The 25,354-nt window shown below is 33.3% G+C and overlaps 1 protein-coding gene across 3 annotated transcripts; it reads left to right on the top strand.

Moving 5' to 3' along the window:
• The first annotated feature begins 1,865 nt into the window (after window positions 1-1,865).
• LOC105324642 (sulfotransferase 1B1) lies at window positions 1,866-25,240 on the top strand. Of its 3 annotated transcripts, XM_034452971.2 has the most exons (7): window positions 1,866-1,954; window positions 4,180-4,317; window positions 8,372-8,535; window positions 23,387-23,713; window positions 23,841-23,950; window positions 24,335-24,527; window positions 24,986-25,240. In XM_034452971.2, exons 1-7 carry the CDS (start codon window positions 1,890-1,892, stop codon window positions 25,102-25,104), a joined length of 1,116 nt encoding a protein of 371 aa, XP_034308862.2. In that variant the 5' UTR covers window positions 1,866-1,889; the 3' UTR covers window positions 25,105-25,240. The 3 variants fall into 3 exon arrangements, with proteins under 3 accessions (XP_034308862.2, XP_034308887.1, XP_065941376.1); XM_034452996.2 differs by lacking the exon at window positions 1,866-1,954 and having other exon boundaries at window positions 4,180-4,325; XM_066085304.1 differs by lacking the exons at window positions 1,866-1,954; window positions 4,180-4,317 and adding an exon at window positions 6,901-7,048.
• The last annotated feature ends 114 nt before the right edge of the window (window positions 25,241-25,354 follow it).

Below are 25,354 nucleotides of genomic sequence, written 5' to 3'. Positions count from 1 at the left end.
TACATTTTTTAGTATAGAGAAACTTTAAAAAAAATATGTATAAATCACAACTTTTGGAATATTGAATTCCTTTTTTGTTGATAGTATGATGATTTGTTTACACTAGTGAATCTAATTTACAGTCTTTGAGAATTAGGAAGGAGGTGGGGATGGGAGTTACTGTGGAATCATTAGAATTCGTGGTGGCTCAATTTTCGTGGTATTCGGGGGTAGCTCTCCCCCACGAATTTACATCCTCAACGAAAACAATTTGGAAAGAGTTAGTTTTCTTACTGAAACAAAAAAATCTACGCATCCACGAAATTACGTTCCCACGAATAAGCAAAAAAAAAACAAAAAAACCACAATCCCAGAAAATTAGCCTCCACGAATTTAAATCATTCCACAGTAACCAAAGATACATGTCAATTACGAGAACACCATTTAAATGATTACAGAAAGGTCCCCTGCCCCTAATTTTTCCTTCCAAAACATATGGTATTCAGCAACTTGGTATAAATGTTCAATATCAAAATGAGAAAAATACACTTTGTCGTAAATTAGGTTTATTGATATTGAAAAAAAAACGAGCTGGACAAACAATAATTTCTCCAATGGCTTACTAAAAAATCTATTTTTTAAGTGTATCAACATAAGCCCTCTTTTTAAACTCTATAATCAGATCACTTCATTATAAAAAAAATACATGTACATTGACAAACATTGAACTATTATTAACTTAAAATAAGCATTAGGTTGTAGGTTTTTTTCCTCTCGCAATGATCCCTAACGTAGCCTTTTTCACATCATGGTTGTTTATTAGCCTGGTTCCCGAGGCCTTCCGAAGTGCAAGCACGCACTTCGGAAGGCCTCGGGAACCAGGCTAGTTTGTTTATAAGCACACGCAATTGAAGCCAGTTGAAATATGTTATACACAAGTTTAGCTTTTAAAAAAAGCTTACCGTCTTTAGAGCAAACTCTTAACAGCAATAAGATATCAAAGACAATTTGATTATTTTTCTATATATAAATGTCGCCTTCTTCCCCATGCAATAGCGTGCCGAACTTTTTTTTTTAAAATATGTGCCTTTTAAGCGTGCGTGCTAAAAAATTGTTTGTTGAAAATTGTTTACAGCGTGTTATTTATTTGAAATCGACTGTAGTAGGTAAAAAGAGATCTTAGGAAGGGTTGTATTACTGTAGTAAAATCAAAGTTAATACAACTGCATTAAGTATCACTCATTTTTACCGTATCAAATTAATTGGTATTTGTATAATCAAAACAAAAAGAAAAGAACAAATTATTTCAAGAGATGTTACAGAATATTGCTTTCAACTAGTTAACAGAAAAATGAAAGCCTGAATTTCACTAAGAGCCATTTTTATTGTTCTTTCGTTTTCTCACTTTTTAAGATTTGAAATCTACGAAAATTGTTAAGTCGTACGTAAAATCGATCATCAGAAAATTATCTCCCTTGTGCCGAACTGTATATCAACCAATGAAATAAATGTAAATTTTCACATCATGTATTTTCTACCAATCACAAAGGAGAGGAAGTGCACAGACCGGAGACTGTAAATTATTTCAACTCTTTATACCGTCTTCCAAGGAAGACGGTAATTATCTCCCTTATCAATAAATAAATCATTTTCGTTTCTGGCATAATAGCCCAGTGTACCAGATAAGAAGTAAATTAGCTGAATACACAAAAAAAAAAACCCAAAAACCAAAATGCAGTTGCTAAGCGATGCAGTTTATGTCATATTTGGAAATTTCAAATCTCCCGATTAATTCTTTATGTGAAGAAAAAAATTCTAATCGAGAAACTTTTTACCATTCTTTTTTAAATATTATATCCCATAAAAAATTTTCAAAGTGCATAATTTTTCAAAGTGCGTAGTAACACACAATGGAGGTGTCCCATAAAGAGGCCAATGTTTACACATATTCCAAAGTGAAAGTGGATTTTGCAGGGTAGGGTTATTATAGGGGCCATATCTCAGTCCCCCTAGATTGATTTTCCTGTAGTTTGGATATGTTGGACGACTAGTTTCATTCTATAGGTTTGCCATATCAGAATTGATTTGAGCTGGTGAAATATTTTTGTGACTTTTTTGCGTTAAGGAATAATTAAGAGAGAAAAATAATTGTTGTTTGTATCTTATTACATGTAACTTGACTCAAACATGTTCCTAAACACCCTAACCGACCCCAAATGACATAGTATGTTATGGCCAAGATACAGTAAATGATAGGAACCTACGGATTTCTAAAATTTGAAATATAAATTCTGTTATTGATGCTTTATAACAATAGTTTGGTTTTATACAGTGTACCAGGGCATAATTTTAAGATAAGACGGTGAAAAATCGTGTCTTAAATTGTCATTTTCAATGAAATATAAAGAAAACTAGCAACAAATCCCACATTTTATTCTGTTTTTGAGGAATGAAATAAATCCAGAATGCCTACAGTCTCTCGAAAAACGCTTATAGAATATTCTTGACCTCTTCTTTAAAATGATATGAAATTGAACATAGGTATCGGGATATAGCCATAGGATTTCCATTGAAGTGTAAGGAAAGTCTTCTATTTTCTGTATATTTATCTCGTGGTCAAGTGAACTGTTATTTTCACGTCGGGATCATTGGTCGCTATTTTTATCTGTAAACAAACCACATCATGTCACTTAACGGGGCTGGTGAGAGTGTTTAAAAGATATTCAGAGGCAGGTAAAGAAGTGACTTGATGTCATCAATTTATTTTATTTACATTCGAAATAAAATGTGTCATCAATTTTTTGGCGTAAAAATTTTCACAGACTGAATATATTCCTAGATTACATGTAGTTTATTAAGTCCAAAACTGTGTGCAACTTTTTGTCTGCAATAAATACATGAATACATGCAGTTTTTGTATTATTAGCTGACAAATCCTCTTTTCGTAATTTAGTGGGGTTTTTTTCTTTAAGACCAAATTGTCATAAATGTTCAAGTATAAAAACGCAAACGAATCATTTAAATGTATTTTAATGTATACTGGAAATCCTGTGTGATTTTCTAAAAAACCTCATAGGAATTATACTTTCTATAGGAGAAAGGTAACTAATTACTACAGAAATTTAATTCAAACAGGCAGTTTTCCTATAGGAGATAAAGATTTCCGGTTGGATGTTAAAATCCTATAGACGTTTTGCTTGAATCCTATCGGAATTTATATTCCTACAGGAAGTCAATTTATTTCAATAGAAATTTATTTTATTTAAGGAATGCTTAAATGCAGTTTGCGCCTTTTGTTTAAACTGCTTTGCGATTTATAAAGCGTAAAATTCCCAACCCATTTTACATTTGTATAAATTATAGCTATCGTAGTCATTCCTTAAAATTTGATTTTTTGTTATTATTTGTAGATAAAAATGGTCATTTGACCTTTAAAATGACATTAAAATGTACAAAATTAGAACGTAACGTTTTTAACGTTTATCTTACTATGATGTAGGCAGCATTCTTTATCATAAATACGATCGATATAGCTTTTTTAGCCAATCAGAAAGCGCATTACAACCAGAATTAAATCATAAAGGTGAGATACATCAATACATGACAGGTGGGATACATCAATACAAAAGTGGTTATTAACTCTTTTTTCGAAATATACATGTACATCTTACGTAGACATGAGTTGTGCAAATTGCAACCCTGACACTGGCATAATTATTCGGCACAGTGTTATTATCAATTATTTCCAAAGAAAATGGGGGGGGGGGGCAAGATAGCGCAAATGCCCATTTAGTTCAGTCGAGAAATACAATTTCTAATTTAATTTTTTCCAATTAAATCAATATCTGATGATGCTTTAATAACAGTGCAAAAGAATTCCTAACTATTATTCAGTTTTGAATATATTAACAAACAATAAAAGAAATATACATTGCCTTAAGTTTTGCTGCTATTGATCACAAAACCTAAAAAGCCTAGTATATAGTTTTAAAGGTTACCTAAAGTCTGGTGCTCTATATAGTAACCGCTGAACAATTTCAGTCATAACAAACTAGCTTGTTCGCCATATTTTTTATAATGCCCCCCCCCCCCCCCAAGTGGTGGGATGGGGTGGAGGCCGCGTAAATTACTATTGGGGGGTTGTTACGTAGTGTTACCCCGTTGCAAACATTTATCCAGATAAAACGTTTTTTGTTCCAGTTTGACCTTCACCTTATTTGAAGCAGGCCGCTGTTTTTACAAACGTTCACTGAACCATGGTAAGCTGAACTCTGTATTCACTTTTAGCTGTGAACTCAATTTCGACAATCAAAACAGGTGGACATGTAGGATATACAGGTACATGTGTAAGTATGACTTTCATTTATCAAAATGTTAGTGAAAATTGTAAGTGGTGGACAATGTGCATGTATTGCGCATGTATTACTGTATAATATATACCAATGTTTTCCTGCCATTATTATTTTATAAGATGAACACATGTATGTATATTTATCTTATGCTGGTTCTGCAAATTATATTGAGAGAACTGGACAGGTATATCATTGATAAAGGTCAATTATGATTGTCCACTTCCAAAGAGTATATAGTTCTCAACAGGGTCAGTTATCGGCTAAACCCAGGGTTCGGCTACCAGTATTTAGGTCAAGATCCAAGAATAAAAATGTTGATAATTCACTCCTCTGCCAAGAATTAATAATGCGACTTTAAGGTTATGTGATAAAAATTCAAGAAAAATATCATAATCATATTTTACCAACTTTCGAATAAGGTAGTAATCGTTATTTTTTTTCTCACTAAATGTAACCGCCCCCAAACATGTCACTATGATATAAAAGTACGACGATTAATTTGAGGGAGGGGGGGGGGGTAGCTAAAAATTTTCTGTAAGGAATTGTGATGTATTCGAAATGCACGCATAGTTACGCTCCTTTATGTAATTAATTAAATTGTAATAAGCATACCCAAATTATCAAACACAGTATTTACACGATGTGATTTTTCAGATCTGACTTGCCGCATCTTACAAATCAGACCGTGTAAATAAGAAAATCATAAGGCAGATATGAAGTCAAATGGGGTCAGATGAAATAAAGACATGCTCTATTCTGTCTGGCAAGTCAGATGGTTTTGACCAATCAGTAACAAGGTCAGAAAGGTTGATCTAAATACAGCACAATTAACTACAGTATTACGCCTTGTTACCCAAACTGACAGATCATGTTCAAAGTCCTTCCAGGCTCCACCGTCACCAAAATTTTCAAATCCCTCAACTCGTTCCTCAACTCAAATCCTTTAAAGAAAAGTGCATAAATTTGAGGTCAAACCTCAGATTTGAGGCTGAGTATTGACTTGAGGAAAGTTGGTGACAGCGGGGCCTGATCATGCCTCCTTTGCCGAACCATCTGACAGCAATATTGTAACGCTTTATGGTTGATGTGATGGTTCACAATGGTATGTTCTGATGAATTACGTATTATGGAACTTCCAACTATCCACACAGACGTACATGTGTATGACCTACAATCTTGGTTACTATTAGCAACGAAACAAAATGAACATCTGAAGAACTTATCATTAGATTTAATCTGCAAATGAGTAAATATAAATGACGTATGTAATCACATTCGAATGTACGAGTACATTGCGTTCGATTTCCATCTTCCTTTCACTTCTATTTCTTTTTCCGGTACACCAGTAGAATACTTATGAGTTGCGCAACCGATGCGGGATGAATGGAACTTAAATCTGGATCTCAGGTGTCTAAACCCAAGAATTTAATTGTTTTGTGTAAAACTGACGTAAATTTGTATAATATGAGGGATTTTTGAATTGAGATGGCAAAAATGAGAGCCTTGATTAGATGGTAAAATATTGCAAGATTGACTGAAATAAATTTGATGTCTCAATATGAATTGTAGAGCCCGCGAGTGTTGATCAGTTTTGGAACTGCGTATTGTGATCGTTATTACGAATTCCAAAATGGAAATATAACCAAAGGAAAGAGGAGTGGATTGTTTGTTTGTAACCGTAATCTCGCTGACTCGTAATAAGACAAACAAGGCTAACTGAAATGCAGATGAAAACAATACGACTTCGTATGAAATGGTACACACGTGGTAATTTGGACGTTATCTGATTTGACAGAGGAAGAGTTATAGGGGAACAGACATCCCTAGATGGATTACATTCATGCAACTCTTCTGATAATTTCTTAACAATAAATGCCTTAGTGGTGTCTTGTTTACCTTGAATTTGCAACTGATAACTGATTGCACTCAAATAACACCTCACGGTGGAATGAGAGAATGAGTGTGCATATTCTCTTTTGAGAAGTGGACAGGCATAGGCTAATTGTTCACTTCTCAAAAGAGAATAGAGTGTGCGTGTGCAGGAAGGTAAGATATAAAATTAATAATATGATGAAGCGAAAGGGTCGAGTATTTACTTCTAAAAAGCAAAATGAATCAAATCCTTGCTGGTAAGTTAAGGCGGTATTGTGGGAGACACCAGCGGATAAGATATGGTCTATTCGAGGCGTAAGCGAGTCAATAATGCAGATGGTATCTGGGTCGGAAAAGGGTATGCATGTGGAGCTAGAATCATAAACCTCCGCCACTAAACCGAGAAATTGAGTTTGCTATTGAGTTTTTATATCCTCTTATGTGGGTAGCATTGATTTGGATATTATGCTTTGAACAAATGAGCACAATAGGCCTAATCAAGGACATAACCCTGTCAGTCTTACTTGACTTGGAGTTGACAATGTGGACTAGGGCCATGTTGTCGGTATTTATTGATAATATTTTGGTTGCTAATTGTTCTGACCATTATGATACCCATATAGCTATAAGGATGTAGGTAGAAAATATCTCTGCACAATCGAAGTCCCACGTACTAGGAATGACCTAGACCCCATATATCTCTCTTTAGGGAGTTGTGGTTGGATTCTAGGTCTGACGGCACCTTGAGAGGGATTACGTTGTTGCCTTTGACGTGAGTTATATATCAGGTTTGGCTGTATAATATTGGTCTGAGGAGGTCTTTCCCGCCTGCAATATATACGAGGGTGAGTTTTGTGGCACTACATGCATGAATGTTGATATAATTAACGTGGGTACTTTGCGCAACGGACACTGAAATTATAATCACAATATTTCAAAGTGGAGGGAGGCTGAGTAGTCATTGTTGCTTGTGATGACATATATAACATTCAGAGATCAGCATCTACTGAGTCCCATTGGGTGGACATATACTTGGATATTTTTAATCTGAATTGCCTGTTATATACTCAATTCAGTTTGAACAAGGACTGCGATTGGCCCCAAAACGTATAGTTTGCATGTACTTTAGAATGCCCTGGGCATCATTTAAATACGTTGTAAGGTATACATGTAGTTACTGGTGAATATTAAAAATGCATCCATCCAAGATTGAATTAAAGTGATTTGTTTTGAATGGGCTTCGGTTGTAGAACCAACTGACCTTGAACTATAGCAATTTTTTGTTGATCCCCCGAATCAATGTAGGATTTTACGACTTTAATCAAGTCGATGTACTGTTTTCCCCATATTTTGTCCTTAGTAGTTTGCGGAACATGAAGGCCAAGGTTATCGGGTACTCTTACAAGGGGAAATGGATTACTGGTATTGAAACCTAAAGGAACCGCTGGGACAGATGTTGGAATGCTTGAAGACAAGTGGGGATAGATAGGACGACAATTATTTGGAAAGTTAGCATACTTTACTGGATGGAGATGTATTGCTTTGATTCCCGGATGGGTTAATTATAGATGACCCAGAAGCAGCACATGATAGGATCCCAGAGGCAGGAATATGTGCCCATCCTGAGGCAATGCTAGAGGGCGAGGATAGCGACATTGTAACTACATTGGCTGCGGGGTGAAAGGAGGGCGCAGGTCCTAACAACAGGAGTTATCTTTCCTGGGCTGGCTTACTCTGTCTCAATAAACGAACTTAACACGTACTAATAGTAGTGAGTTAAGTCTAATTAATTCAAGCATATATACCATTTACATGTAGCTTACATGTACATGTCCAGTTTTAACCAGCTCTCATACAGGTGTAGGAATATCAGCTGAACTATGGATTTTTTAATGCATGTGTGTGTGTAAATTTACTCGAAAGATATTGAGATCAAGACTGCATGCAGCTCTTGTTGCTGAAATGACAGAGATCTGATCTGTTCCTTACCTATTCATTACACTGTCACATGAACATTCCATTGCGGTACGGAAACTCAGATCTTTACCTCATCTAATGAAATTAAAATACCGAATTACTTTTAAAAAAAAAAGAGTTCCTGCAATTATACATAAAAATTTACTTAATAATCCTATTTGAAATATTTTGCACACGTGTATATTTTTCAGGCACATCGTCATCAACATGCCTTTTGAGGACTTAGTACATTATGATGGTTGTTGTTTTCCACCGTTTCCACCTTTGGCAAAGGATGCTAAAAAGCATCTAGAAGCCCTGCAAAACATGAAAACCCGCGATGATGACGTCATAATGATTACGTTTCCCAAATGTGGTATGAAAATTGTCCTCTATTTTATGAAAATATTTAGTATTATAAATATTGACTAATATTTTTGCAGAATATTAAAAATTGAGAGGTCTGAAATGCTGAAAATGCACGATATATATATATATATATATATATATATATATATATATATATATATATATATATATATATATATATATATATATATATAAATCTGATTTAGGCATTGAGGAGACCATACCCTAAAATGTAGTTTAGGGAGACAATATACAAAATTTTTATATGTGCATATTTTTTATTGGAAATAGTCATTTAGAGGTCTTCAAGATTCAAATAACTTTACATGTGTTTTAATTTTTCAATATATCTTGTCCTTAAAAAAATACAGCAAAAATGGTCTCCTTAATATTTTGTTACTCTCTCATAAGGCTTAAGGAGACCGTGCATATATTTTCATATATATTTTTTATGGCTTAAGTAGACCATTCTTTTTTCCCATAATTTTCATGATTTGCAAGTGCTCTATCATTTTTTATCGCCACGCAACATAGAATTAAGATATAATGCAAGGTCACTGTGTACATGTGCATGTATATGTAAGCTTTGTTAATATCTCACATAGTTGATGAACTGGACTTTTAATATTCATAGATGGTCATTTAGAGGTCTGTGGAATGGCAATAATCTCACATCTGTTTTAATTTTTCATTACTATTAGCCCTTAAAAATATACTATATTGTCCCTCTAATATTTTGCTACTGTCTTATGCGGCTATGGGATACCGATAATACATTTTTATTAATATTACTTAATTAGGGTTTAGGTAGACCATTCTTTTTTTTTAACCATAACATTCGTGATTTGCAAGCCCTTTAATTTTCACTGTCCGTTTTTTTTTCGCATGTCACGAAATTTGCGAAAATGGGGAAAATATGTAGCATTTTAAATTTGCGTCCCTACTGAAGATTATCTTCTCAATTCAATCCATTCTACATGTATCCTAATGTGTTTTAGAATTTCACATTAATAAATGAAAAAAAAAAACATTTCAAGTTCATGAACAAACTTTACTAATCATCAAAACTAATTTCAAATAGATTTCATTTATAATTTATGGACCAGGGTGTAAAAATCAGTTCAATTTTGAAAGTTTAAACAATTAATCATTTCAAATTTATTAATAGAGCAATCATTTCCATTCAAAATTCAGTGTACATAACATGTCCATTATTTTGGTGAACTTGCAGTTCAATTACAACAGTTTCATTTTTTTCTGTGCAACAAAATCATGTATGTAAGGATCTGTAAATTTATGAAATCAAAATATTCATAATCTATTTTCAACCTTCATATTTCAAATTTCATACATTTCAAGAAAATAAAGCTTTTAAAATTGATTTACTTAATATTCTTCATCATTCATATATAACAATAAAAAAAGGTGATCAAAGATCACGTATTGAATGAACCATTCATTAATAAATGTTAATGAATAACATTGATAATAAGTACACATGTAAGAAATTGACAAAGTTTAAAAGTTACTCTGGGAGCAAAAATGACTGATCAAATGCATGGCAAAAAAAATATTAAAGGACGAACAGGATTATGCAGCTAAAAAATTTCAAAATTTTCAAACATAAAGACATTAGGATGTCGTCTGCAATACATATCACGTTTAGGGGCCACTTTCTTGCCTTATAAGAAACAAAGGTAATCACAGATTACAAAGCACCGAGACGAGGCATCACCTTTATAAAGCATCACCTTTATGAGACCACCTTTATCATATTACCTGAAAATCATAGTTAATGATCTTGGATATCTATGGATACTGTTTCGAAACAATATCATATTACTATATCATATGTTAAAAAATTGGATAATAATCATATGTTCATTTCATATATTAATATAAGATACACACATATAATAATAAAAATAAAATACTGTAATAAATAATGATGCAATATGATATTGTAACATATGATATGACATAGTGTCATGTTAAATACATTATTGCATTTGATCACATAATACAATATCATAATATATGATACAATGTCATATCACATAATACATCACAATTTTGTAACACATTATATTATATTGTATACTTAAGTATGATATTGTATGATATTATATCATATTTGATACATAATATGATATTGTTTCATAAGATACAATATAACTTGATTCAACATTGTATCAAATCATATGATACAATATCATGTGATACAGTAATATATTATATAATACAATATCACTTTATACAATATCGTATCATATGTTACAATATTATATATTCCAATATCAAATAATACTATTTCATGTGATAAAATAATATTTTATATAAACCAATATCATTTTATACAATATCATATCATGTGATAAGATATTATATATTACAATACAATATTGTATCATATTATACCATATTAAATATGGCAATATAATATGAAACAATAGCATGTGATAAAATAGTATGTAATACATTATCATTTTATACAACATTGCATCATAATAAAAATACTTTACATTACAATATAATGATACAATATCATATCATAATGCACAAAAATATTGATACAATATCCTACTAACTTTTTATAATATAATATATGATATAACATTGTATCATATAAAACAATAGTGTATCAAATCTGACAATACTATATCATATGAATCATGTTATATCATTTAACAACAAACACATCTATCAATCAGGTTAGAGTGAGATAGGATATTTTTTTTAAACATCCTTGATAATAGAGATCAGGATCTGAAACTGAAGCAACCTCTATGATTCATTTATATTATAGTTAAATTAACTATGCAAGCTATTGTCTATAAATCATGTGACCTGTTCCAAAATAACTAAACCTCATCCAGCATCCAAAACCTATGACTCAGATTCGGCATTCAAGCCTGCCAGATGCATCAGTATCATAAGACGCATCATTAATTCAAGTTTGGTTAAGTTAGGACCAGTCATTACTAAGATATATTTTTAGCATCCTTGATTATGAAGATCAGGCTCTGCATCTGAAGCTACCTTTGCAATTCATTTATATTATAGTTAAATCAACTATGCAAGTTTGAAATAGTACTAAATAAATTTAATATATGACCTGTTCCAAAAAACATAACCTCATCCAGCATCCGAAACCTATGGCTAAGATTCAGCATACAAGCCTTTCAGGTGCATCAGTATCTTAAGATGCATCATCCATGCAAGTTTGGATCAGTAGTAATTTAGAAATTGCTATCAAAGGCCACCTGCACCAAAAACTTTAACCTGTTCCAAAAACCTTAACCTCCAGCATTTAAAATTCATTGCCCAGATTCAGCATCCAAGTTTTTCAAGTTCATAAAAAGGTCCAGATGCATCATCCATGCAAGTTTGGTGAAGATAGGACAAGAAATAACTAAGATAAAGGACCTGCAACAAAAACTTTTACCAGGTCCGGACGCCAACGCCAGCAGTATAGCATAAGTTCCCCCGAACTTCGTCTCGGTGAGCTAAAAATAAATTATCATACATGCCCTACGTCTTGTTGTTCCATTACAGTTACATTATATGTAAAATGATGAGATTCATGTTTGCTTTTTCATTGATTTCATTTCATTTAATTTTTTAAATGTCCTAAGTCTTGTTGTTTTTCTCTCGTTGAAGATTTTAGATCTAATCTTCAAAAATTTGGTCCTCTCATCAAGCCGTTCCAATGAATACATTTCATGTTTTTCCAAAAACTCCTGGATTTCTCTTTTACCTTGAAAAGATTTTAAAAATAATATGAACAATCAGAATTATTATATTGTTACATATTCATGTAAAAAGGATAATACCTATGTATAGATTCAAGGCATACCATACTCTGTATGGTTTTTGCTTCCACTACTTCTTGCTGAATATTTTGATTTTCATAAATACATTCATGCTCGAACTACATTCATCCACTTATATGTCAAGATTATCTGTTTTGAAATGCCCCCTCTACCGATTTAGGCTTCAATACACAACCCAAAATAGAAAGCCTATAGGGATTTTGCATTGCATCGGCCATGAAATAGCCTGGATGACATAATTGAAAAATTATATGAGGTATTTTAAGTGGGTTCCGAATGGTGAAAAGATGTAAACATTTCACATTATAAATCTCCATGAGAAATTTGTTTCTATTCCTGTAACGGTCACTGAGTAGCATATAACCCATACACAAACTTGTCGAGGAGTCTCATATATGCATTTAATTAATTAGGTTTCATTCTGGAGTAGAAAAATTATAAATTAGTAATGACGGCCACCTCCCTGCCTGAAATCTTTCAAAAAGAACTGTGAAACCTACAATTTTGGCAAAAAACTTAAAAGATCGGGTCTACAAAATCATGAATTCAGTTTCCTTTCAGGTGTGTGGGAGTAAAAAGGATATTTTTTAACATTATATGCAATAACACCTATACATCCATTTTGGCCCTGCCCTAGAGTTAAAACCCATACTCCAGGGGACATGAAAATTAAAATTTCAGTAGAGGACTTCCTGGTAAACATAATTATAGGTCAGTTTTTTATACAGATGTGTGAGAATAGAGAAGAAAATGTTATAACATTATATGCATTAACACTATATTGCCTCCCCCCTCATGTCCTGAACCCCTGACCCAGGGGCCATGAATTTTACAATTTAGGTAGAGGAGTTAGTGGACATCGTAACCATGTATTCAGTTTTTTGCCCACATGTGTGGGAGTAGAGAAGAAGATTTTTTAAGGTTTAAAACATTTTACTATATGGCCATATTGGCCCCACCCTAGAGCCTGAACCCCTGACCCGGGGGTCATAAATTTCACAATTTTGGTAGAGGGCTTCATGGACTTTATAACCAGATATATATATATATATATTTATATGGGAGTAGAAAAGAAGATTTTCTAAGATTTAATACATTTTTACTATATGGCCATATTGGCCCCACCCTAGAGCCTGAACCACTGACCCAGGGGTCATGAATTTCACAATATGGACATCATAATCATGCATTTAGTTTTAACAAATATATATGGGGTAGAGAAGAAGATTTTCTAAGATTAAATACATATATACTATATGGCCATACTGGCCCCATTCTAGAGCCTGAACCCCTGACCCAGGGGCCATGAATTTCACAATTTATGTAGAGGGCTTCATGGACATTATAACTATGCAACCAGTTTTTTCCTAACATGTGTGGGAATAGAGAAGAATATTTTTTAAAATTTGGCTCTTTTTTTGCAAATTTGGCCCCACATGTGGCGCCCCGGGGGTAGTAGAGCCATGAATTTTACAATTTAGATTCCTCTCACCATAGAGATGCCTCACATCAAAAATGGTAATAATCAGCCCTGTAGTTTTTAAGAAGAAGTTAAAAATGTAAAATTGTTAAGGCACGATGCACGATAACGGACGAAAACGGATTGCAATAAACTCAGGTGACCTAAAAATTGCTAATTCATCAAATTGTGGATAGATAGACCAAGCAACAAAGATATATCACCTGAGCTGCTTTTAGTCTTCTTGGCTGCAACTGGGCTTGCAAGAACTTTAGTTCCATTATCATCTTCGATCTCAAAGAAGCACTCTGTAATAACAATATCATGAATATCTTACTTTGCAAATACTAAGGACAGGCATGCATAAAACGTAATGAAAAGAGAAAACATTATGGATGGGTTTTAATTATTAAACGATGCAAATTAATGTACCATTGTCATCTTAAAGAAAGAAAGAAAATTATTGAGAAAAGTTTTTATCATTTCAATAATATGACTTCTATTATCCCCCCCCCCCCCCACCACTACCACACACAGATTCACACAAATAAAAAAAAAGACTGATCACCTTGTGGTGTAACATCCGATGCATTTGCATTTCCACTCTCGCAGGGTTTGGACATCAAATCTTCTTCAGTCACATGTGATTCAGGTGCTGTACTTGGACCTTTAGGATTGTGCACATGTAACTCCGACACTCACCCTTTTAGATAAAATTTCAAAAATGTATACAAATACAAAAATTATTTAATGAAGAAAAAAGAAAAAGAAATACATACACAGTGATTTACCACACTAAAGCACTGCCCATATGCAAATGTGGGGGTATTTTACCCAGTTTTAAGCTTAAGTGTAAATTTTCCCTTACATGTAAATAATCCCTTTTACAGTATTGAAAGTGGTACTCAGCAAATGTTATTAAACACTTTACATTTTCATTACTATCTGAACATTTCTTGAAAGTCAAATGGAATTGTGCACTACAGCCTCTGTCACAAGTCACAAGGAAATAACTCCATCTATACATTGTCATTCAAAAGCCAGAAGCCTAACACCTAGCTGCAATAATGTAGCCCTCTCCTGTTTTTTTGTTGTTGTTTTTTTTTGGGGGGAGGGGGGGGGGAGTAAACATCAGTTATAAAAAATCGGAGAGGGCTACATTGTTGCAGCTACATATGTATGACTATCCTATTATCAAACAAGAAAAACATTCACAAAATAGATTGAAACAAACCTATCAAGTTGACTTCTTTCATCACAGGAACTGAGAGAGGGAAAACAATGGTATGGAACTGCAAAAGATCAAAGAATCGTTATTGCATAAATAAAGTTTAAAACAAGAAATCTTTCAAAGAAACAGTTGCCCCTTTTGTGGCTTTATCAATCTTAAAATGATTACTTTCTTTCACAAGTCAAAATTAATTATTCTTACTAGACTTTGACCCGTGTGTGCACGGGTTGACATTGCATATGATATCGGACATTCACTACATCCACGCACCGTATTGTTTACAATTACAGAACCAAGCTTTAAGCCTACAATAATGCTCTGCTTAGTTATAATAATCTGACAGGAATGCCTCCCATATACCCGTAATGTAGCAGAAAATTGCAGAATCGCTCCGAATCGATTTTTGAGAAAAATAATGAAGTTGAATTGAAAATAACAGTCAAATTATTCATAACAAACCATTTTGAGGCTGTAAATACTTTTCATCTAAATATTTATTTCATATTATTGAAGGAATCAACACTTTTTTGCTCGCTTCAAAATTACACACCATGTTGATATTCGGATCTCTTGGGATTTTACTCTAACACAGTGTATTTATATTTAGGAATATTATTACATATAGGAGAATTTATTACATCCATTACATTCCACTCATATCATGGAAATCAAATGCATTATCACAGCATTAGGGAGACCAGACAAACATGTTAATTGTTATACATAATAACGTTACAACTTTGATTCTAATTCATTTACTTTGTTCAAAATGCTCACTGTTTTCTCTGAGGTTCAAGATGTCCTGTTTTTCCATTGCGTTGCGGCTAGCTCTCAATAAATCTGTGGTGGACTCTGTATAAAAGTACTAATATATTGTATTGTAAATACAAGCTTCAACATTTACTTTTTAAATCATTGCAAATTTTATTCCTTATGACTAATTAAAATAAATATTACAAATATATTACCGGTACATCCATTACATTCCACTCATATCATGGAAATCAAATACATTATCCCAGCATTAAGGAGACCAAGCCCCAGGATCACATAATAACATTGCAACATTTAGTTTAATTCATTTACCTTGTTCAAAATACTCAGTGTTTTCTCTGTGGGTCAAGATGTCCCGTTTTCCCATTGTGTTGCGGCTAGATCTCAATGAATTTGGGGTGGACTCTATAAAAAGTATCAATATATTGTATTGCAATTTCAAGTCTCTAAGTTTACTTCTTTATATCATTGCTAAGTTTATTCCTAATGATTAATAAAAATAAATATAACAAATATATTACATCCATTACATTCCACTAATATCATGGAAATCTAATGCATTATCACAGCATTAGGGAGACCAGACAAACAATTTTATTATACTTTCATGTTAAATGTTAAATACTGAAATCTGATTGGTTTAGACGCAGTTGGTAATCCGTTCTATTACCCTCAGCGTTAGCAACACACTTGGCAATTGGTAACACAACGAACTGTTACATGCGCTTAAATTATGAGCGTACGGTTTGTCGTAGAATTTACTTCATTTCTAAATAAAAGCAGTAAAATTTTCTTTAGAAATAAGACATTCAGTAAAATAAAATGAATAGTGCCTGTTTGGGAGGGTATCTATTGAAATTGACACCCCTCGAAAACCATTGTCAACCTCCGCTCACTGCTTTACCTTAGGGTCAAGCTGTCCTGTTTTTCCATTGTGTTGCAGCTAGATCTCAATGAAACTGGGGTGGGCTCTGTAAAAAAGTACCAATATATTGTATTATAAATACATGCTTCTAAGTTTACTTCTTTATCTCTTTGCAAAACTTATTCCTAATGACTTATACATGTACTTATAAGTATAACAAATATATTACATCCATTACATTCCACTCATATCATGGAAATCAAATGCATTATCACAGCATTAGGGAGACCAAGCCCCAAGATCACGAGCAATCTTAGACTTGAGTAGTAAATTGTACACTGCCAGTGGCGTAGCTACCATGTATGCTTATATGCCTGAGCATGCACATCATTTGGGGGAAAAATCAGTAAAAAAATAAATAAAGAAAAAAAAAATATAAAAAAAGAATTCAAGTATTAAGGTCCATACTTAGTTATTCCATCAGCCCGTTTCCGTCACTCGGTCCTACTTTATCCGAAATCAATGCTAAACAAAGACGTATTAAGCACCAAATATAGCCACACAATATGGTCTTAAAGTACCATATTAAAGAAACAGTACACAATGCATGTACCTAAAAAGGCAACTATTTATTTTGCAGTTGAACTTAGTTTTACACATTTTAAATTTCCCCGATAGAATATCACAGCTTTATTGAGATATTCTTTACCATAAACTATGTGAAAATGAACTTAAGAATAAAAGCTTTGAGTGGGTCAAAGGCAAATGTCAAAAAAAAATTCTTCTTTTAACTTTTAATAAGTTTTGTGATTTTATTTTATGCCTAAACTATAGCCAAAACAATTTTAACTGCCTAAAAATAGGCTTAAATAGTAAGCATTCCTTTCAATTTCTGCTTTAATTTTTGGTTTTAAAAATCGTCAGAATCCATGAGCTTCCAGGGGCTTTCGCCCCCTGGGCTTTGTCCTGGACCCACTGGGGGCCTCATGGTGGCCCCCACACCCCCTGCCATTTTAAGCATGCACTTCGTTTCAGGTCTAGCTACCCAACTGACTGACAGTGTATTAATGTTTCTTGCTTAAAAACATAATAACATTGCAACATTGAATTTAATTCATTTACCTGCTTCAAAATGCTCACTGTTTTCTCTGAGGGTCAAGATGCCCTGTTTTTCCATTGTGTTGCGGCTAGCTCTCAATGAATTTGGGGTGGACTCTGTAAAAATACCAATATATTGTATTGTAAATACAAGCTTCTACGTTTACTTTTTTAAATCATTGCAAATTTTATTCCTAATGATTAAACAAAATAAATATAACTGTTACAAATATATTACATCCAGTACATTCCACTCATATCATGTAAATCTAATGCATTATCACAGCATTAGGGAGACCAGATCAACATGTAGATTGTTATACACAACTACATTTCAAAGTATATCTAGTTAATATAAATGGATTTACTTTAGTCTGAATTAAAATGACTGGGCTCTCAGCCTCTTGTTCTTTCAGGTATTTTTTGCAAAGTGAAAATGGACTGCAGATGCAAAATTATTCTTTAAATAATAACATTACCCAAAACCTTCTTATTTTCATCTGATTCAGAATCAGAACTTGGCGAGTAGTTTGATACACTAAATGGGTCAGAATCCACATCAGAGGGAACTGAAAGAAATTAAAACAATATAGAAAATTTTCTTTCATAAACATTCATCAATTATTAGTTTACCACATTTGGTAATTGATGTTTCTTTTTTATAAATCTGACAACAGACCACTGACTAAATCAAACTTTTCAGCCATGGTACAAAAACAAGACTGTACCAATATTCAGTGAAAAATGAATTCCAATTCAGATTGATGCTTAAATTAACTAACCTACCAAATCTGATAATTCTATGTAAATGTATATTTTTCAAGAAGTACATTCTGTAAACAATTTGCAAAATATACATATTTACTACAAAAACAGATTTTGTAATTTATCTAACAAAAAACAATTTTGTTCTGCAAAGGAGACCCTCCACATTAGTGACAGATTCACAATGCACACTGACTTATATTAATAGCTTTTTGTTGGCATGGATGTTAGCGCGAGTGGGTCATGATGTGGGAAGAAGTTGGGGTGACTCGAGAAAACCCACGTGTCCAAGCAGGCGACCAATGTACCCTATCATATACAACAACTGTCGATCATGGGGATCAAACTTGGGTCGCAGTGGTGATAAGCAGGTGCATTGTCCACTGCACAACTGGACACCTCTTTCAAGCTTTTAATTTAATAGTGCTTGATAATGAAAACAAAATAAATCTATTCAGGTCAGCACAAGAACCGTATATAATGTTAAAATTGAAAGAAAATCAAACAACTATAAACAAAATAAAGTGAAATAAAACCTAACAAAACCATTACCAAAATCAAAAGGATCACAGCCTTTTCTGAAATCAATCAATACGAGTACCGGTAAAAACATGTACATGAACAGGGGCTAGTGTTGTCACGATGATTGAATTTCAATCAATGATCAGTTGAAAAGGTTGTCGATTTATCATAATCGATTTTAGATTTTATAATCAATTATACTCAGTCTGGGTTTATTACATTAATATTATACCTATCATTTTGTTTTCTAATCTGTATTGAATGAAATGAAAACTGTTGTGAGCTGGGGGTTTTCTTCAATCTCAAAAGATGTGTAACATTCTACCTAATAGAAATACAGCAAAAGTCTTATAAGCTTTTAAAAGGAAGTGAAAATAGCACTTATATATTTTAGATTATACATAGCATAAAATTTAGTGCCCCATATTATTGAATTTAATATAATTTGTTACCGATTCGATTATTGACCGATCATCAGATGGCAAGAGACAACCAATTCTGCTGATTAATTGATCACGATTTTTAACCTATTTAACAACACTAACAGAAGTTTTAGGCTTGTTTTTCAATAAAAACATATACATTATCTATTCTGATACTTTTTAAATTCTTGAGAAAAACCTATTTTTTAGATTAGTTTAAAACAAATCAATGTACGAAAAAATGCAAAAACAAAACCAAAGCCAGATAACAAGATATCCAAAGCCCGATTGTAAATCACTAAACTCTCTCTTAATAATTATTTTTTGTGTATAATTAATCCAACCATTTTCCTACCTTGCTGCGCCACCGCAAGCTTTTCCCATCACAACCATAGTCATATACATGAAGTATCTCTTCCCCAACCACAATGTCTCTCTTAGCAAACAATCATAGGTATTCCCTTCCATTAAACACTCTGAGTTTATGGTGGAGTTTGCATCGTCCTTGCCATCATTTACAAACTGGCAGATACATGTATGGTTGTTCACTCCTGACAGCATAAATACTACAGTGTACATAAAAAGAAATCAAACCTTAAATAAGAAGCATATAATTACTGGTATTTTTGCTTGACTTAATTAGAATTGTTTATAGTTATTTCTAGAAACATTACTGCCATACATAAATGTTAAAATATTACATTTAGCTGCAGGTCTGTATCTCCTGGTCTGAAAAAAAAATTTGGATAAACGTTGCTTCAATTTTTTTTTTTACATCAGGAGCTACATACCTCCAGCTTCATGTAAATATGTATAAATCGTATTACCAAAGTTCTTTTCCATTATATTTATAGATAAATATTTTGTTTTCTGTGCTTGTCTTCAATCTCTCCTCCCCATCCTGTCCTTTTAATGTTTCTCCTGCAGGAGAAAATCTCCACTGACATGACTTGTTGTGCTAATAACTCCAAAACCTACATTAAAACCACAAGCACCTGTGTGAAAGCATTGTTTATATGCAAAGAAAACTTTTGGATTCATAAACATCTACATTAAGCCCCATTCACAATTGGCGTACGAGCACTTTACAACTCTTTGCGATCGGAATGTTTTAGATTCGCACGAGCTCTCTCATATATTGCATGAGGTCTTGCATTTGTTGCATGCGTTTTAGTGCTTGCATCAAGTCTCCTTAAAAATTGTGGACATGCACACTATTCAGACGCGACTGAATGCGATCCAAATCATCGCAGTGCAATGCACGAACAATATATAGTACGAACATTTTACAAGATTTTGTATACTCGCAAGAGTGCAGGTGCATGATTTTTAAAGGTCATAAGATGAATCGCTGCTGTAGAGAGAGAGAGAGAGAGAGAGAGAGAGAGAGAGAGAGAGAGAGAGAGAGAGTTGAATGTGATAATAGTCTACCATATATCATATGTGCATGTTCTAGTGAGAACATACATTAAATTGGTAAACAACAAAATATTTACAACCATCGACCATTTCTAATGCTATCATGTATGAAACATGTCATGTTATTCTAATAAATCAACAATTACAGGGGGAAGGGCGCCCTGGGTGCGCATAAACATTAAAATTAATACAAGTATCAAAAAGTAGTTTTAAAAGTGTTGCTACATTGGTCATGCTTCTGGATTGAATGTTCTTGAGAGCACATTGTGCACAACGCTGTGTAATCAAGACATACATGTTTTGCCTGGTCAACAGATCACACTCAGCCCAACGGGAATCTGCAGACACATTGTTTACATTATTATTAATCATCAAAAGCCAAAAGTTTTACAAACCTGATAATATCCGAAAAGCCAAACGAGAGTGATACTATGATGTCACATTTGTAAATGTGGGTCACAATTGTAAATGTGGGGTGAGCATCCCCGATCCCGGTTGTAAACATGGAGGCCTGACTATCTTACCTATAATAAGTCAATTCGTACATAGAATAGTCGGCTATCTTTCCACTATACAAGTGAAAAAGAGCAACTGATCTTAATTTGCTTTTAATTCATTTAGGTAACAAGGGGTACATGTACATATATCTACATTACGTACATAATTAATTTAAAACAATATTACTGGTACATATAACTGTAATATAGAAAATTCTTCATGTCGATCTATTTACATAAAGCGACATTCTTCGGTTAACTTTTCTGTCCATTTTCAATAAACTAGCTATATAATTACAGGGATTTTTCAGCCTTTTTTTATTTTGAAAATGCCAATTTTTTTGGAATTGGGAAAATTGTATCGACAATTTCATGCAGTTGGGAGAAATCATATGTTGCATACATCATGATTTCTGAATTTATTATCATAATGGAAAATCAAAGAGCTAGACTTTAATTGAATAGAATCTAATTAACTTCACAATATAGATATATGTATACTATTCCTATATTTAGTTATTAGAACAAGTCTTTTTCCCTGAAATAAACACCTTCAACACTGGTCATAAAAGTATTACATTATTATACATGTAACAATTTATCAACATCCCCTTTTTTTTCTGTTTGAAATATTTCATAACATTTACCTTTTACTTTTATATCAGTCTAGTGTGTGTAAAAAAAAAACATGTACCATTTACAGTACTGTACTGTATACCACAAAATAACGATGTTTTAGAAAAACAGAGGAAAATCGGATTAAAAGTTGGCGATGTTTACAGCGTGTTTGGAAACTTTTATGACTGCAGTTTTGCTAAATGGGTTTAATCATTTGTTAATACTGAACATTTATGGACATTCTGGTTATTTCACGAAGTATTTTTTGATAAGAAATAAACATAAGAACTATTTACCAGTTGGGGAAAAATACTGCTATACTAATTGGGATCATAATTTGGACAGCTGCTGAAGTGAACTTATTTCCAATTGGGAATGGGGACGACTTTTGCTCTGGAGAAGGTACTGATAAATCCTTGAATTACATATTACATCAAACGTACAGTGGAAATGAAAATCATGCTTTTATTGTTAACTTCGTTTCGAATGTCCTCGAAGATTAATCAACATTTGGTGTAAAATAGTCAAGTTGCACACATTATCGCCCTATTTTATTTGAATATTTTAAAAAAAAACTTCATAAAAACATTACTTTGTTCAATTGTAGTAGGATTATCAAAATTACTTACCATAAAATGGCTTTGATTCCTAAAAGGCAACACGCTGGCGTTAAAAGGTCCATTGTTTTAACCCGAGACGTTCCGAGAGTACTCGGAACAAATGGCGGAGAGCACTTGCCAAATGTTCAAACATGGTCGAGAAATTAACGACTTTTTTTCTAGTTAGGCTATATACATAAAAAGTGAAAAAGTATTTTGAAAACAAGTTCATTTAGAATAATTAAAGGCTAAACAAATTATATATGTTAGATTTTTTGCAATATTGCAAGTTTTCGTTGGTCTCCTAAATGCAGAAAAATAGTCATTGCTAATTATACGAGGCAGATTGAATTCCTTTTTACGAAAAAATATAGACAAAAGGCAACTATTGGATGTCAAATAATAGACACATTGATGCATTTTAGGCAAAGACACACCGTTCATTCATTTAAAGATAAGCCAATTACATTTTAGACAAGGTCAAAATAATACGGAGACCAAAATATGTCTCCCTAATCTACTGGTCTCCCTAATAAAGATAAAATAATACAATCGGTCTACCAAATGCATAAGTCAGGTATATATATATATATATATATATATATATATATATATATATATATATATATATATATATATATATATATATATATATATATATATATATATATATATATATATATCTCTCATGATATTCTAAATTCGAAACCTGCATGTGTTGACGGTCATGTTATGTACATGCACAAATTTTGACAGGTACACATTGGGTTTGGGAAATCATCACCATGCTCCTTAAACAGAAAGCTGAATATCATCCACTTACCAGAGAACACGTATTTCTCGATGTCATCGACGATTTGTCATCATTAGACACATTACCATCACCTCGTGTGTTTAACACGCACATGCCATACCGTTGGTTGCCAAGGGAACACTTTAAGGCGGGGCGTAAAGTGGTCAACGTCATCAGAAACCCGAAAGACGTAGCGGTATCGTGGTACTGTCACTGGCATTCATCTAACGAACTCGGGTGCGGATCTATCTCTTGGTCAGAGTTCTTCGAAGAAGTTGTGATGGGACAATGTACGAACACAAATGCATTTGGTTGCGCTATACTTTAACATAATCTGTAAAATTGTTGTATCTAAAATAAGTTGTTGTGCAAATAACATGTAGCTGAATTTACCTGTTCTGTTGTGTATTCTTTCAGATAAAAATGCATTTGGAGGATATTTCAACTTTCAGAGAGAACTATACCATGCTATCAAGTCTAATGAAGGGTACTCACTTTGTACCTTGTATTACGAAAATTTGAAGAAGGTATATATACACAGTGCATGAATTAAAAACAAAAATGATCAACTCCGCGGAACATCAACAGTAAGAAGCAATTCCTACAAGATGCCTTCTGGATTTTAGTCATTTTTCCGCCTTTTTAAAATCAAATAGTTGCCATATATTACTTTAAAACAAACAAAACAGGTTTTGTAGAGTGACAACTACCCTGGGGTCTGAATACTGGGAGGGGTCACATCAACAACCATATGTGTACCTACACGCATGATCACTTTGAATCGCAAAGAAATTAGTCTAAAATCTTTAAGCGGGCAAAAATTGCAAATAAAAGTCACTAACAGATGGCATACACATAATTCAATTTTATGTTTAAATCTGCATGCATGATTAGATGAACCGTATTTTCAGGACCCGGTCTCTGAGATTCTCAAACTAGCTAACTATTTGGGAGTGCCTTGTACCACAAGCCTTGCAACGGCTATAGCTGAAAAATGCAGTTTCCAAAATCTGAAGCAAGCTTCGGATGAGATGAAAGATCATGGCGAGGAAATGAAGGTCATGAAGGAAATGGGAAGAGATCCTCCAAAATTTTATCGAAAAGGTAACACACTCTCTCTCTCTCTCTCTCTCTCTCTCTCTCTCTCTCTCTCTCTCTCTCTCTCTCTCTCTCTCTCTCTCTCTCTCTCTCTCTCTCTCTCTCTCTCCTTAGAACTTAGAGAGACTCCTTAGATCAATGCAATATAGATGCATTGATCATCTTAACATCAATTAAAATATGCCGATGATGAAGTTAAATATAATTTTCTGTTCGAGTACTCTCAGTATTTGATGATTTTTCTTATTGGCTACTAGCTTCTACAGGCTTAGTGGCTGCTAGCTTCGGGCTGGTTGGATCAAGTAATTTTTTATACGTTTTATGGTCCGTGATCGCGGATCCAATTACGATGCGTGGCATGGTCTTCGTGTTAGAATAATTAAAGTTTTGCAAATTTAAGAAGGAACGATCATAATAAAAAAGTTGCATGTTTGACGTATTCTAATTTACTCTTTTTTCACAAGGTGAGGTTGGGGATTGGAAGAATTGGTACACTGTCTCTCAGAACGAGCGCCACCACGCCATGATACAGGAGGAAATGAAGGACGTGAACTTTGACCTAAAACTTATCTACGAAATCTAGCCGTCGCCGTGTTCGATATGACTTCCATCGAATGGGTTTTTTGATAGTCCTGAAATCCTATTTAAAAACCAAAGACAAAAATCTGTACATCGTGTATCATACAACGTTTGGTTTAATAAAAATATCAAATCATTTAGCTTACTTTTATTTATTTAAGGAATAATAAATCATTCTTTGAGTATTATGAGGTGATAATTTCGGTCGGGCGTGATCAAATCCAATATAGCCCGAAGGGCTTTAAGATAGACTT

This window comes from Magallana gigas, chromosome 5 (genome assembly GCF_963853765.1).
Source record: "Magallana gigas chromosome 5, xbMagGiga1.1, whole genome shotgun sequence".
NCBI lineage: Eukaryota > Metazoa > Mollusca > Bivalvia > Ostreida > Ostreidae > Magallana > Magallana gigas.
The sequence above is the reverse complement of the archived record's forward strand: the minus strand, read 5'-3'. Positions and strand labels throughout refer to the sequence as shown.

Bases quoted from the DNA above. Each gene is read 5' to 3' on its own strand.
- LOC105324642 (XM_034452971.2), top strand. From the start codon at position 1,890: ATGGAGGTGTCCCATAAAGAGGCCAATGTTTACACATATTCCAAAGTG. The intron at 1,955-4,179 runs GTAGGGTTATTA...TTTTTGTTCCAG, and splicing joins GTGAAAGTGGATTTTGCAGG to TTTGACCTTCACCTTATTTG. The intron at 4,318-8,371 runs GTACATGTGTAA...TATATTTTTCAG, and splicing joins TGGACATGTAGGATATACAG to GCACATCGTCATCAACATGC.